The sequence below is a fragment of the Mustela lutreola genome, chromosome 5 (genome assembly GCF_030435805.1).
Source record: "Mustela lutreola isolate mMusLut2 chromosome 5, mMusLut2.pri, whole genome shotgun sequence".
Classification (NCBI taxonomy): Eukaryota; Metazoa; Chordata; class Mammalia; order Carnivora; family Mustelidae; genus Mustela; species Mustela lutreola.
This window is the reverse complement of record NC_081294.1, coordinates 35,820,255-35,836,412: the sequence shown is the minus strand read 5'-3', so window position 1 is coordinate 35,836,412 and position 16,158 is coordinate 35,820,255. Positions and strand designations below refer to the sequence as shown.

Sequence of the window (16,158 nt, the reverse complement as noted above, 5' to 3'; positions counted from 1 at the left end):
ATACTAGTTGTAAAAAAAAAAATACTAGTTGTATATATGAATAAAGCCATTAGTTCAGTGAAAAAGAAAAAACTTCCTTCTCAGTGTGGATGAATTGAAGATTTTACCATGTTTATAGTTCTTAAAAGTGGTTTAATATTGCTGTAAATATTTTTTAAATAATGCTTGAGAAGCTTATTTGCATATAACCTAGCCATATATATATATAGATTAGTTTACTTTTAATTGTAGGATCAAAATAGAAACCATGGCTTCAATTACCATGTCAATAAATGGCAATTCTAGAAATATCTTTGTTTAAAAAAAAAAAGATAGCTTAGTTATTAATTCAATGATGATTGGCTTAAATATTTTTTAAAAAAAGGAAAAAGTAACTGATGATTGGGTACCTGGTGGCTCAGTCGGTTAAGCATCTGACTCTTGATTTTTAGGTCAAGTCATGATCTCAGGGTGATGAGATCAAACCCCATGTCAGACTCCATGCTGGGTGTGGAGCCTGCTTAAGATTTTCTGTCTCCCTTTCCCTGCCACTCTCTCTCTCTCTCACCCCGCCTCCCCCAACAAGTGACCGATGATAGATTATCGATCATTGTGTTTTCCCAACACCATTTGTTGAAAGACTGTCTTTATTCTATTGCACATTTTTCCCGTTTTGTTGAAGATTAGTTTACCATATTGTTGTGGGTCCATTTCTGGGTTCTCTATTTTGTTCCACTGATCTATGTGTCTGTTTGTGCCAGTACCATACTGTCTTGATCAGCTTTATAATATAACCTAAAGTCTGGAATTGTTATGCCTCCAGCTTTGCTTTTCTTTTTCAAGATTGCTTTGGTTTTCCAGGGTCTTTTGTGGTTCCATACAAATTTTAGGATTGTTTGCTCCAGTTCTGTGAAAAATGCTGTTGGTATTTTGATACAGATTGCATTAAATATGCAGATTGCTTTGGATACTAGAGAATTTTTTTTTTAAGATTTTATTTATTTATTTGACAGACAGAGATCACAAGTAGGCAGAGAGGCAGGCAGAGAGAGAGGAGGAAGCAGGCTCCGCCCAATGCGGGGCTTGAACCCAGGTTCCCAGGATCATGACCTGAGCCGAAAGCAGAGGCTTTAACCCACTGAGCCACCCAGGTGCCCTGGATACTAGAGAAATTTTAACAATGTTTGCTCTAATCCATGAACATGGAATGCTTTTCCATTTCTTTGTGTCATCTTCAATTTCATTCGTGTTTTATAATATTCAGAATAAAGATGTTTTATCTTATTGATTAGGTTTATTCCTAGGTGTCTTGTGATTTTTGGTGCAATTGTAAATGGGATCAATTCCTTAATTTCTCTTTGTGCTGCTTCATTATTGGCAACAGATTTCTACATATTGATTTTGTATTGTGACTGCTGAATTTGTGTATCAGTTTTAGCAATTTTTTTTTAAGATTTTTATTTATTTATTTGACAGACAGAGATCACAAGTAGGCAGCGAGGCAGGCAGAGAGAAAGGAAGGGAAGCAGGTTCCCTGCTGAACAGAGAGCCTGACGTGGGGCTCGATCCCAGGACCCTGGGATCATGACCTGGGCTGAAGGCAGAGGCTTAACCCACTGAACCACCCAGGTGCCCCAGTTTTAGCAATTTTTTGGTAAGTTTTTTGGCTTCTATTCTGATTTGGCTGCCTTTTATTCCTTTTTGTTGGGTTATTAAGGCTAGGATTTCTAGTACTATGTTAAATAACAATGCCCTATCATGTTCCTGACAGTAGAGGAAAAGCTCTCAGTTTTTCCCTTTTGAGAATGATATTCGCTGTGGATCTTTCATATAGCCTTTATGATGTTGAGGTATGTCTCCCTGTCCCTATCCCTATCCCTACTTTGTTGAAGGTTTTTATGAAGAAGGGATGCTATACTTTATCAAATGCTTTTTCTGCATCTATTGAAATCATATTGTTCTTATCCTTTGCTTTATTAATGTGTATCACGTTGATTGGTTTGTAAATATTGAACCACACTTGCAACCCAGGAATAAATCCCATTTGATTATAGTGAATAATTTTTTAAGGTACTGTTGGATTTGATTTGCTAGCATTTGGTTGAGAATTTTTGCATCCATGTTCATCAGAGATATTGTCCTGTAATTCTCATTTTTAGTGTGGTCTTTGGTTTTGGAATCAAGGTAATGCTGACCTCATAGAATGAGTTTAGAAGTGTTCTTCCATTTCTTATTTATTTATTTATTTATTTATTTTTGGAGCAGTTTGAGAAGAATAGGTATTAACTCTTTTTTTTAAGTGTTTGGTAGAATTCTCATGGGAAGCCATCTGGCCCTGAACTTTGGATAATTGGGAGATTTTTTATTATCAATTCAATTTCTTTGTCAGTTATCAAAGTTTTCTATTTCTGTTTCAGTTGTGGTAGTTTATATCTTTCTAGCAATTTATACATTTCTTCCAGGTTGTCTAATTTGTTGGCATATAATTTTTCATAATATTCTCTTATAACTTTGTATTTGTGTGGTGTTGGTTGTTATCTCTCATCTCTTATTAATTATTTTATTTATTTGGGTTCTCTCTCTCTTTTTTCTTTCTTTCTTTTTTTTTTTTTTTTTGATAAGTTTGGCTAAGGGTTCATCAGTTTTATTAATTCTTTCAAAGAACCAGTTCCTGGCTCTATTGATCTATTCTACTGGGAGGTTTTGTTGTTGTTGTTTTTATATCATTTCTGCTCTAATCTTTATCACTTACTTTCTTCTGCTAGGTTTAGTCATCATTTATTGCTCTTTTTTTTTCTCTGCTCCTTTATGTGTAAAGTTAGGTTGTATATTTGAGACTTCTTGTGCTTCTTGAGCAAGTCCTGTAGTACTATATATTGCCCTCTTATAACCACCACCTCTGCTGCATCCTCAAAGGTTTTGAATGTCATGTTTTAATTTTCGTTTGCTTCCATGTATTTTTTTTCTTTCTTCTTTAATTTCCTTGTTCACCATTCATTCTCTAGTAGGATGTCCTTTAACCTCCTTGTTTTTGTGGTCTTTCCAATTTTTTTTTTTAAGATTTTGTTTATTTATTTGACAGAGAGAGAGAGCACAAGTAGGCAGAGCAGCAGGCAGAGGGAGAGGGAGAAATAGGCTCTCCGCCAAGCAGAGAGCCCCATGTGGGGCCCAATGCCAGGACACTGGGATCTTGACCTGAGCCAGAAGCAGCCATTTGACAGACTAAGCCACCCAGGCATCCCCCAAATTTTTTCTTGTAGTTGACTTTAAGTTTCATAGCGTTGTGGTCAGAAACCTGCTGTGATCTCAGTCTTTTTGTACTTGTTGAGGTCTGATTTGTGATCCAGTATGTGGTCTATTCTGGAAAATGTCCCATATGCACTTGAAAAGGATGTGTATTCCGCTGTTTTAGGGTGGAATATTCTGGATATATCCGTTAAGTCCATCTAGTACAGTGTGTCATTCAAAGCCATTATTTCCTTGTTCATTTTGTGCTTAGATGATCTGCCCATTGCTGTAAGTAGGGTGTTAAAGTCCCCTAATATTATTGTATTATTATCAATGTGTTCCTCTATGTTTCTTATTAATTATTTTTTATATTTGGGTGCTCCCAAGTTGGGAGCATGAATATTTACAGTTGTTAGATCATCTTATCAGATAGATCCTTTTATTATGATATGGTACCCTTCTTCATCTCTTGTTACAGACTTTGGTTTAGAATCTAGTTTGTCTAAAAACGGTATTGCTACTCCAGCTTTCTTTTGACTTCCATTTGCACGATAAGTGAAAGTGGTTCTTCATGCCCTCACTGTCTATCTGCAGGTGTCTTTAGGTCAAAAATGAGTCTCTTATAGACAGCATATCAATGAGTGTTCTTGTTTTTTAATCCATTCTGACACCTAATGTCTTTTGATTGGCATTTAGTCTGTTTGCATTCAAGAGTGATTATTGATAGATTTGAGTTTAGTGCCATGTATTACTTGTTTTGTCACTGTTTTTGGTGATGTTCTTTGTTCCTTTCTGGTCTTTAACAGTTTTGATCTTTCTTTCTCACTCAAAGAGCCCCCTTTAATATTTCTTGGAGGTCACCAGCTTCTTTAATTTTTGTTTGTCTGGGAAACTCTTTATCTCTCTTTCTACTCTGAATGATAGTCTGCTGAATAGAGTATTCTTGCCTACATATTTTTTCCCATTCAGCACATTGACTATATCATGCCACTCTCTTTTTGTCTGCCAAGATTTTGTGGAGAGATCTGCTGCTAACCTTATCTGTCTTCCCTTGTAACTGAGGGACTTCTTTTGTCTTACTGCTTTTAGAATTTTTTTTTTTAATCTCTGTGTTTTATAAACTTACCTAAGATATGTCTTCGTGTTCACCTGCTTTTGTTAATTTTGATGGGAGTCTTCTGTGCCTCCTGGATTTGCATGTCTGTTTCCTTCCCCAGATTAGGGAAGTGTTCAGCTATAATTTCCTCAAATAAACCTTCTGCCCCATTTTCTTTTCTTCTTCTGGGACTCTTATGATATAAATGTTACTATGTTTTAGAAGTCCACTGAGTCCCATATGTCTACAATATCATCTAATATTTTTCTTTTTTTTAAAATTTTTTTTAAAAATTTTATTTGTTTATTTGACAGAGAAAGATCACAAGTAGACGGAGAGGCAGGCAGAGAGAGAGAGAGAGGGAAGCAGGCTCTCTGCTGAGCAGAGAACCCAATGCGGGACTCGATCCCAAGACCCTGAGATCATGATCTGAGCCGAAGGCAGAGGCTTAACCCATTGAGCCACCCAGGCACCCCTAATATTTTTCTTTCTTACTTCTTTTCAACTTCATTATTTTCATAATTTTATCCTCTATGTAACTGATTCATTCCTCTGCTTCTTTCATCTTTGTGATTATTACATTCTGTTGGTTTTGAATGTTGGTTATTGCATTTTTCATTTTGGCCTTTCTAGTTTTTAGGTCTTTTATCTCTGTGGTAAGGAGACTTTTGTAATAAAATGAAATATAAACCTTCTGATTCCCATCTTCCAGGAGCATTCAGTATGTAAAATCATGCTTGGAGAACTGAAAACTATCTACTTTTTCAGATGTATACAAGACTGTCTTGGTGATAAGGAAAACTCTTCTTATTTTCAAATAGAATACATATTTAATAGAGAGGATGTCCTAACAAGTCATTAAATAATCACTTGTGTCCTACTCAGTTAATTAGCTTCTAAGCTTCTTAAGACAATGACTTTGTTCTATATAGCCCCAAAACAAAAATCTTAGCTTATTGAATAAAGTTAAATTTAAAGGAATTGTCACAATTTCAAAATCTTGATAGTGAGGTGTGATTTAAGTAGAAAGCATGGGAAGTGCTGGCAGTGAACCAATTATTTCATTACTTAATATCACTCATATACTTTGCATGTGTTTTTATTAACTTCTTTTGTGTTCCTAAATGTTTTAAACATTTTTGGAATTCTAAGAAGGCAGTTTCTCTTTTCTAATCAATAATTTCCTCCTACTTATAGCTGTGTTTAACATAAAGCCTGATATCACAGATTCAGACAGAAACTGCAAATTCTTTAAAGAACAGATTCATCCAGGTTCATTTCAATAGGCTAGAGGCAGAATCTCATATTTAATAAATGTTCTTTGAATAATAAAAACAACTCATAATAATAAAATACGAATCCAAAATTTCAATCCCATGTGGGAGAATCTCCCTATCTGGCATCTTCCACTGTACCATTATTAAAACAGAAAAGAATCAGAGATCATATTCTTGGTCTCCTTTACCCAAAGAATTCTCAGAAAGTATGTAACAAACCAGATACTCCATCAGTGACTACTTGCATGCAGATACCTTAGTGGTTCAGTAGTGGATAAGACGGGCAAGGACAGTCACTTAACAAGTAATTGCAGCTGCTCTTAGAGTAACTAAGGCATAAACTTGGCATATTTTCTAGGTGCATACCAAGAGGACTTTAGGTGATCAGGGAGTCAGAGAATATTTCCTTGATGCAGTGAGATTTGAGGAAGAAAGTTAAATAACAAATAGGGATTAACCAGGAAATTATGTGGTGGACAGCATTCCAGATAGAGGAAGGTGTATAATCATCCAGAGACTAGGGTAAGTTTAAGAATATTAAAGAAATGTAATATACCAGCACATGGTGAGCAAAAGGAAATGTACATGATAGAGCAGAAAAAGACCAAATAGGCCCAGGAAGTCAGATCTTGATCCTGAAAGCAATGGGGAGCCATTAAAAGGCTTAAGGGAACAGAGTGACAATAAGGTTAGCATTTTAAAAAGAATTTTGTCTGGATTATGGAAATGAATAAGAGTTGCATGGGCTGCCTGGGTGGCTCAGTGAGTTAAAGCCTCTGCCTTCGGCTCGGGTCATGATCCCAGGGTCTTGGGATCGAGCCCCACATCGGGCTCTCTGCTGAGCGGGGAGCCTGCTTCCCCCTCTCTCTCTCTGCCTGCCTCTCTGCCTACTTGTGATCTCTGTCTGTCAAGTAAATGAATAAAATCTTTAAAAAAAAAAAAAGTTGCAGTAAGGCACACACAAGTATATACAGAGAATATAGTTAGAAAGTTGGGAATGAGTTTAGAGGAGAGATTTAAGTTACTTTGACTAAAATGATAATAATGGTGATACAAGGAAATGGAAAATTATTGAAGCTTCTGACAGTAGAATTTACATGATTTGGTGGTCTTGAGGATTGGGGATGAAGTTGTAGGGGATATAAAATAGATTGACACAGTTTTTCTATAAGGGTATCATTCATTGATATTAAAATAATGTATATGTGATTAAAGCTTCTATTTTAGATTTATTAGAATTGCTTACATTTACCATGGTATGATTCAGGCTCTCCCCTCTTAACCAGAACAGGTCAGAGACATAGTTATAATTGCTCTTTTCATTTCCATTTCTTACTTCCATTCACTCTTAAGTTATTGCAACCTGTTTGGAATTAACTCCATTCCTGACATCACCTAAAAGTCACCAAAGCCTTTAATGAAGCTAAATATACTTACCTCTATTCAGACATCCCAAACATTACAAGAGTAAAAGTATGCCTTAAACTGTTATTTTTAAGTTATATGTTAATAATATATTTCTAAACTGAACACAATAAAATTTTGGAAATAAAAGATCAAAAAGGGGGAGAAGATACTTGGAATTAAAATCGTCTCTAAGAATTTCAGGAAATATTCAAGAATGTAGGAGACAATATTCAAGAATGTAGGAGACATCCTCCTACATGTAATGCAGGAGAATGCAGAGAAAATGTAGAGACTCTAGGGAAAGGTAAGGGAAAATTCAGACAAGGAATGTATGAAATAAATAAGAAGAAACATGGCTCATATCCAGTATAGAGGATCAAATACAAAAGCTCAACATCCAACTAGAGTAGTTCAAACCTAGAATTCTATATGTCGTCAGGTTAACAATTGATTTTGAGTTTAAGAGGCATTTTCAGACAAGAAAATTCTCAAAAAAACTATGTCCCATTTAGTATTCCTTAGTGATTTCCTTGGAGATTGACTCCAGCAACATGAATAAATAAACCAAAAGAGAAACATAGGCTCTGGGAATAGGAAGCCCAACCAAGGATGCTATAAAGGGAAATGCTGCTGGATATCAACAAGGATAGGGATGCTGGAAAAAAATTTCTTGTGCAAAAAATAAAAGTTATTAAAAATCCACAAAACCAAAGGAAATGGCATGAAATGCTGCACTTGTCATTGTGGTAATGCAAACACTGTATGGTTTGGTAGGTTCAACAGCATGTACAAAATTACAGTCCACCTTTACATTGTAAAAGAAGAGATGACAAAAGTTAAAAAATAGAAATGAAAGAATTAGTTTGTTACATTTCTTATGGTAAACTTGTCTTGAGTTCTCTGAACAAGAAGGAAAGATATAATTATGTTATGTAAAGTTACAAAGGAGACCAAGGGAAGAATTATCACTGGTGACCCAATTGCGGAATGAGAGAGAAGGTGAGAAGATATGGGAGGCTGTTAGTGATTTTCCCATTTTTCTATGGCAAAAAGTCAATAAATGTTGTCTCCAATTAATCCACATAACAAATAGAAACCGAAGTACATTACTTAGTGATATAGACATAACACTTTTTGAAAGTGATAGCATGGGAGGAGTAAGTTTTATAATGGAATGTTGTCCTCATTATTTATATTAGATCTCATTAGTATGTTAATGCATAATTTTTATGTGTCATTTTAATTGCACAGAAAATTTTTGGAAAATAAAAGTACATTAGAATTTTAAATGGTAATGATATTCATCTTTTGAAATATTTTTCAAGATGTATTTATTTATTTTAGAAGGGGGAAGGCAGAGAGAGAGGGAAAGAGTGTACTTACTCAGTGCAGAGCCCAAAACCCTGAGATCACAACCTGAGCTGAAGCCAAGAATCAGATGCTTAACTAACTGTACCACCGAGGCACCTATACAGTCTTTTAGATCTGATGGGATGAACTTTTGATTTTATATATTCAAGAAAGAATTATATTTGCATCTTTGTTTTTCAAAAGTCTCTTCATTAGTGACTATTAAATGTATCAGCTTTTGCATATCATAGTCTACAATTAGCAGAAACGTTTCCATTTCATCATTTTTAAAAATTTGTCATCTTATTTGTAACTTTCAACACCTAGTTTATTCCATTATCCACCTACCACTAGGTGTCTTTTTCAAAAGGACTTTATCATTTTTATTCTTCAGATCACAGGCAGGTCATATTTTCATTCATTTTGCAAGTCTTGTTAGGTATGAGGGAAACAGATAAAAAGAAGTAGCCCCTGTTTTCCATACGTGTTGTGTTCTAACAAAGATCATTACCTAATTCCCAAATTTGCTGGTTATGGTGCAATACCTCTTTTCTTAGAATATACTTCTTTTGAGTACCTCCTACCCCTTGAAACTTTATCCTTCTTCACTGTGAGTCAAGTTTTTTTGGTTCTGTCACATTGGGCTGTCTAATCTCAGTTCCCTTAACTTGATCAATTTCCATGACTCAACTGCTTTTAAAATGTAGCTTCCACTTTTTTTTTTTTTTAAATCTCTTTATTTGACACGTTATCCCTTAGTGATCTCTTAGTCACTGACTGTGTATATATTTTTTCTTCTAAGTGCCTGACCTACATATAAGCATTAAGATGTGTCATGGGCCTCTTAAACTTAACTTATCAAAACTGAATTTCCTTTCTGTCCCCTACTCTCACTCAAATGTGCTTCCTTATGTCCTAAGATAACATAGTCCTTGGCATACAGAAGGGGTTCTGATATTTTAGTATAGGGAAGACCTATTAAAACACTGCTAGAATTTCTAATTCAGAGTTTCTGATTCTACAGGTCTGGTGTGAAAACTTCAAATGTGCATTTCTAACAAGCTCCCCAGTGAAACTGGTGGTTTATCTGCATTTTAACTGCACCTGGAGAAACACTCCTCTAATTTCTAACAGCAATCAGTTAATACTTGTTATATCAATAATTACTCTAAATCGATTGTTTTAAAATATGTAATATGGGCTCAAAAATCAAATTGAACTCAGCATGATTAAATAACAAGAGCTTTAGTCTGAAAAAACAAAGAAGATCATTTGGTGAAATACTCTTTTACTGCAGGTTAGTAAACTCAAGTCTAAGGGGATTAAATGATTCATATGAGGAAAAATAACTATATTCCACAAATCCTGACTTTCCATAAAAATAAAATAACTTTATATGTAACATTTGTATTTAGCTAATCAAGGATTCGTTTTCTAATTCGAGATAGACATTGAGCAGATTGTTTCTCTAGATGAGTAGGCCTTTGCCCATAGGCACAGATTTCGTAAAAATGAATTGAAATACTACTGACTTTTAATGCTGTCTCCCATACCTACTGACAACCTTGCAAAGAACAGAGAAATCTAGAGCTTAGTATCCTGGTTTAAGTTAAAGATTCTCACCAGTCCAAACAGTGTTTGGGCAAGCAGTTTTTTGTTTTGTTTTGTTTGTTTTGTTTTTGTTCTTGTTTTTGTTTTGAGAAAAATAAACAGAGATTACATGACCCTAGTGGTCCTGAAGAAAGTTGAATCCTTTATTTGTCCAGAACTGAAAGGCCTTTCATCAATGCAGTAAGTGTCAAAACTGTGGCAGTCCTGTACTCTTTTTGTTTTTGTTTTTTTTTTATCGGACAGACAGAGATCACAAGTAGTCAGAGAGGCAGGCAAACAGAGGAGGAAGCAGGCTTTCTGCTCAGCAGGGCTCGATCCCAGGACCCTGGGATCATGACCTGAGCTAAAGGCAGAGAATTTAACTCACTGAGCCACCCAGGCACCCCACAGCCCTGTACTCTTAAGCTGTTTCATTGTTTTCCCAAGTTTGACTATTTAACAGGATTCACCAGACTTCACTCATATGAGGCAAAGGATAGTGCTTTGGAGGAAGAGAATGCAGACTTGCATCCGAGGCCCAAGAGCCCTTCCCCAACGTGAGCACCCTGTGGACTCAATCTTTAGGCAAGTGGAACATGCTGAGTTTCCAGCTTGATCCACCAAAGTATGCACAAGAAGCCTTGGTTTTGGGGGGTGTGGGGAGCTCAGCAACAAAGCTTTCAGTGGCTTTTTAAATAGCCAAGCCAGTTGGGCACCTAGGTGTCTCAGTCAGTTAAATGTCTGCCTTTGGCTCAGGGTCCTGGGATTGAGTTCCTGCTCCACAAGGAGCCTGCTTCTCCCTCTGTCTTTGTCTCTGTCTCTCTCTCTGTCTTTCATGAATAAATAAATAAAATCTTAAAAAAAAAAATAGTCAAGCCAGAATAATCAAACCAGATAAACTAGTTGCAAAGCATTAGTGCAAAGGTTAAACTCGGGATTTCCGGTGAACTGTCAGACCCTAAACAGTACATCAGATATCCCACTGCCCTCTTTTTGACTAAGAGAAAAAAATCAGATGCATGGGTGTCTCTAGAAATAAAGATAGCGCTTTTTCAGTCCAGCTGCAAATCAACGTTATCCTACACAGTAGTCTTCTAGAGGTCACTGAAGCTGCTTTCTTATGGACTTCTTCTTATGAAGCTTCTTTTTTATGGCTGCATGAGGGATCAAGCAGATTGAATCCCAGGTCTCTAGAAGTGGGTTACCAAAATTAAGTAGGCATATAGATTCTGAGCTCTTCAGGAAAAATTAACCTATCCTTCTCAAGTACATGCTAGAAGCCACTTACACACAATGACAGTGAAAGCATCGCTGTCTAAATTTAAAATGCTTAAATCATAATCAAGTTGCTTCCGAGACAGATATATATAGGCTGCAGGCTTTAAATACTTGGGGGACAGTCTGGTGACCAAATAAAGGAAGTCTCATGACAAAGTTGTATTTCCTTTAAGAACACTAATCTCCAAAAGGGAATGTCTTAAAAATAGGAATGTTATGTGAAAGGACAAAAAAATTGAACAAATATAATGGGCTGCTGTTTCTGACTAGATGTATGCATTATTAAGTACCAATTACAATTACACTAATTACGGACAAGGATTTGGGAGACCTCTAAGTCATCAGGGAAAGATGTGAGGGGAAAAAAATTTCCATGTGTTCTCCAAAACACATCAAATGTGTTTTTTTAAGGGAAAAATCTTATTCCAGTATGTTTTATTAGCTACTTTTTTACTTGTATTCAATTTTTATCATCTATGCAATGAAACTCATTTGGGCGGCTCTAAATAATTGTTTCAAAGTATGGTCCCATGACTAGCTACATTTATAACACCAAGGGAGTGTTTCTCTAAGTTAAATGTGTATGGGTCATCTGAGAATTTTTTTTTAAGATGTAGACTAATTTCATAGGTCTGGAGTAAAGGCTGAAATTTTCTTCTAATAAGTTACCAGCTAATATCCGTGCTCCTTTTTGAATACCAGAGATTTATTTTCTAAGTGCGTATGTGTATTTGTGTGTATAAGTATATGTGTAAATTCACAAAAACAGATACATCATGGGAATCAATCTCTGGAGTTAAGCCTGAAAATCTGCATTCCCAAAGTCAGCTTCACCCCAAGTTTTATCAACAGTTAAGCTTAAGAACTATTTGGTTAGGGGTGCCTGGGTGGTTCAGCGGGTTAAAGCCTCTGCCTTCGGCTCAGGTCATGGTCCCAGGGTCCTGGGATCGAGCCCTGCATCGGGCTCTCTGCTTGGCAGGGAGCCTGCTTCCTCCTCTCTCTCTGCCTGCCTCTGCCTGCTTGTGATCTCTGTCAAATAAATAAATAAAATATTTTAAAATTAAAAAAAAAAAAAGAACTATTTGGTTAAATGAACTTAAACGTCTAAGTTAACTTTGGCCCTAAAATTTCATGGACCTGGCCTCTCACCCTGATATCCTTTAAGTCCTAAATTGAAGGGTGACATATTCTCTCCCTTTTCAGGCCATCTGTGTTGCTTGAGTATCTATGACTTAAAAACAGCTGCCAAGCTCTCTGTCACTAAATTCAAATTTTAATTAGGTCTGATCTTTTGCTAAAAGGTCTAAGATAAAACTTCTTGTTCTACCCAATCTTAGGAAATTCTATATCCAGATGAGGGGCCAAACATCAACATGATACTTCTTTTAGAAAGCAGTGAAAAAAAAGATTCCAAAAAAGTGAAATCATGTTTTTTTTTTTTTGTCTCCTCACTGGCTTTTCTGGGGTGACACCCTTGAATTCACTCTGAACTCCTTTCATGCCCCTCCACCTCTCAGTTCTCCACAGGAAATGCTTATCTACTAAATCCCTCGCAGAGTATGTGACGCACAGTAGATGCCTTACATCCTAGTACATTAGTTCCTTCCCCTGAAGGATTTCTTCTTTTGGTTACTGTTATTCAACTGTTATTGAATTTAGCACAACAAGGTAACGTGATGATTTCTCATACAGCCTAACAATGTTTTCTAATTTCCTTTTTCCTCTCCCTACAGTATAAGCAAGTGGAACAATATATGTCCTTCCATAAGCTGCCAGCTGATATGCGTCAGAAGATACACGACTACTATGAACACAGATACCAAGGCAAAATCTTTGACGAGGAGAACATTCTCAGTGAACTCAACGATCCTCTGAGAGAGGTAAGATGGACAATCCTCAAGCTCCATGGTACAAGGTCATGGTTTATTTTCTCTTTTCATGGCACATCTTCAAGGCCGTGTTACGACACTACTCAGAGGAAAAGTCAGAACTGAATCTTGACACATCTTTTGTGCCTTTATTCTCCGCTATGGTCTCCCGTATAAAGACTTTTAATTGTTGGGGGGCGGGGGAAGTACTGGAAAATTGTTCTTATGATCATGATTGTCAGAATGGTTTTATTTTCCATATCTGTGGTTACCAGAGTTCCTTCATCTGTCTTCATTGTCTGTATCTTTCACTCATTCCTCTCGTGTTTACTGAACTATTCATCTTCGTTTTGGTTTCTCATCTCTTCCCATGTTCACTTCACTTGTTTATTAGAACTTAGACCCTGATTACAGACTGACCTGAGCTGTTGCAAGTAATTAATTTCTCCTATCTCCTCATTAAAACACTTCAATGTCAGTAATCACCTGTTTGCCTTATAGCTTCTTTACATCCCTCCCTAGAAGGCTTCTCTCTGCCCATGGGAATGTTCTGGTCACTCCTAGACCAAAAGAATACTGGCGCGATTGTGCTTATTTCTCACACTGCTTTTCTTTCCCTTCTTTCTTTTACTACCAACCTTCTTACACGATTAATGCGTTCTGTGTAATCATTACATTGTGTGGTTTGATTGCCACTTCTTTACCATAGTTGTTTCCTTGAAAACTATCCATGATCTCTTACTCATCAAAAAGCCTTTGTCTTTGGGTCCTTTGTGGTCCTTTTAAACTGTTAACAAAACACACATCCTGAATCTCTTTTTTGGGCTTCCTTAGCACTGAACCATTACTAAGCCTTTGGCTTTTCATTTTGCATTTCTGAATTTGTTCTTTAGCTTTTTTATTTTTCATATCTTTTTGCACCTTAATTCTGTAAATTTTGAGCTCCAAGTTCTCACCAATAACACTATTTTCTTAAAATCTGCATGGTTTTCCCTTGACTCCATATACATAGTAAACTAAGTTATACAGTCATTATCTTCCATTACTAAACTTTTTTTTTTTTTTTTTTTTTACTAAACCATTTTTCTTTTGAAGTCTCTCAGTAAATGTTTTAGTCATTCTCTTAAATTATTTGGAATGTAAAATTGTAGTCTATTTTTTTTTATCTTTTTCTGCTCTGCCTGTCCAGTCAATTGCCCAATGCTGTCAGTTCAGTGTGACCGCCCACCCCACACCTGCACTCTGTTTCCTTCCCCACCGCTGTTGTCCTGACCCTAGTCTTCTCACACAGACAGTTAGAGCCGTCTCCTCTGTTTGCCTTCCAGCCTCCGGACCATTTTCTCTAACTACCATTTAAAACATCGATGTCAGATTAATCTTTTTTTTTTCTTTTCATATGTACGAGCTACTCATTTTTCTGCTGAGAAACTTTCACTCTTTACATATAAAATTATATCAAATTTAGCCTCCCTAGGCTCATATTCCAGCCCTTCTGTGCTCCAATCTAGGCTAAATCTCCAGCTTTATTCTCCCTGCTGCTCTACGTGTTCCAAAGTGGTCTAACGCCAAACTGTGCAACTTGCTGTTTTGCAGAAATCAATTATAATTTCTCACCTTGCATCATATGTTTTTCAGAAATGTCTGTCATCTGTTAGCAAAATTTAGTTCAAATATTTCTTTATTTACAACTTCTTTTTTTCCCAGCCTAGATTTCATCGCTCTTTTCTCTGACCCCTAATGCACTGAGTCCACAACACGTGTGTGCTCCTTGTCCATTCCTGTCTCTTTTATCATTAGTGTTTCTTATTTGTTTTCCCCATTTTCGCTTGAAAGTTCTTAAAAGCAAAGGCTTCTTTATAGTTTAATTTTTCTTGCAATTCTTAGTACATGTAGCATATATTAAATGCTCAGTAAATATTTTCATTGCAACTAAAATCTTTACCATTTATATCTATTCCTAAGCTTCTGCAGTCCCTAAAAGTTATTCATTTTTTTGTTCTGTTCTGTTTTGTTTTGTTTTGAGCCTTGAATTATCAGTTAAGAGCTTGCCAATAATGGAGCTCAAAATTTGCTGTTGATTAGCTTATTTTCTTTATAAATACCTCAAATAAGAATATCATTTTTTTTCTTTTTTGCTTTAGGAAACACAATTCAAACTTCATTTATTGTTTTATTTTTAAAAATAAAGTAATGGGTTTAAGAAAAAAACTGTCAATGTGTTTTGCTTTATCTCTTTGTTGGCTTACAGAATTTGTTTTGAATTTAAATCCCCTAGGGCCCCTGGGTGGCTCAGTTCACTCAGCATAGGGCTCTAGGTCATGATCTCAGGATTATGAGATCGAACCCTGCGTTGGCTCTGTGCTGAGTATGGAGCCTGCTTAAGATTCTCTCTCTCTCTAAAAAAAAAAAAAAAAAAAAAAAAAAAAAGATGCTCTCTCTACTCGTCCCTCCCCTACTTTCTCCCTTTCTAAAAAAAAATAAATAAATAAAATAATAATAATAAATAATAATAATAATTAATAAATCCAAATCCCCTTCACCAAAAGGCAGAAGCTCAGGACACTGGAACCAAGCTGGGTTCTCAAGGACCCAGAGGGATTCAAAGACAGGACAGGAGAGGCCATAGCAGAAAGACGAATATAATCCAAGAGATAGTATCAGATATTAAGACTAAACCAAAAGACAGGAAGACACTATAAAACTAAGGATATATTTCAAAGAAACAGGAAAGGGGCACCTTGGTGGTTCAGTCAGTTAAGTGTCTTGAGCCTTCAGCTCAAGTCAGGATCCCAGGGTCCTGGGATCGAGCCCCATGTCAGGCTCCCTTCTCAGGGAGCCTGTTTCTCCCTTTCCCTCTGCCACTCCCCCTACTTGTGCTCTCTCTTTCTCTGTCAAATACATAAATAAAATATTTTTTTTTAAAGAAAGAAACACAGAAATGTTAGGATTCCAACATAAAATGTCATTGAGGAAATACAGAAAGCCAGAAGAAAAATGAGTGTAAAAGGCCCAATGTTGCTTGCTTCAGTGAGAAGCATTCCTCTGTGCTCAAAATGTACAGTGTAGTATAAAATTGGGATTACAA

General features: G+C 36.2%; 1 protein-coding gene across 1 annotated transcript in view; it reads left to right on the top strand.

The window, feature by feature from the left end:
- Nucleotides 1-16,158, top strand: part of HCN1 (hyperpolarization activated cyclic nucleotide gated potassium channel 1) — a 393,513-nt gene that overhangs the window by 308,237 nt on the left and 69,118 nt on the right. The window contains exon 5 of the mRNA XM_059173942.1: nucleotides 12,939-13,085. Within this exon, the coding sequence (XP_059029925.1) occupies nucleotides 12,939-13,085 (147 nt within the window). The remainder of the gene's footprint in view (nucleotides 1-12,938; nucleotides 13,086-16,158) is intronic.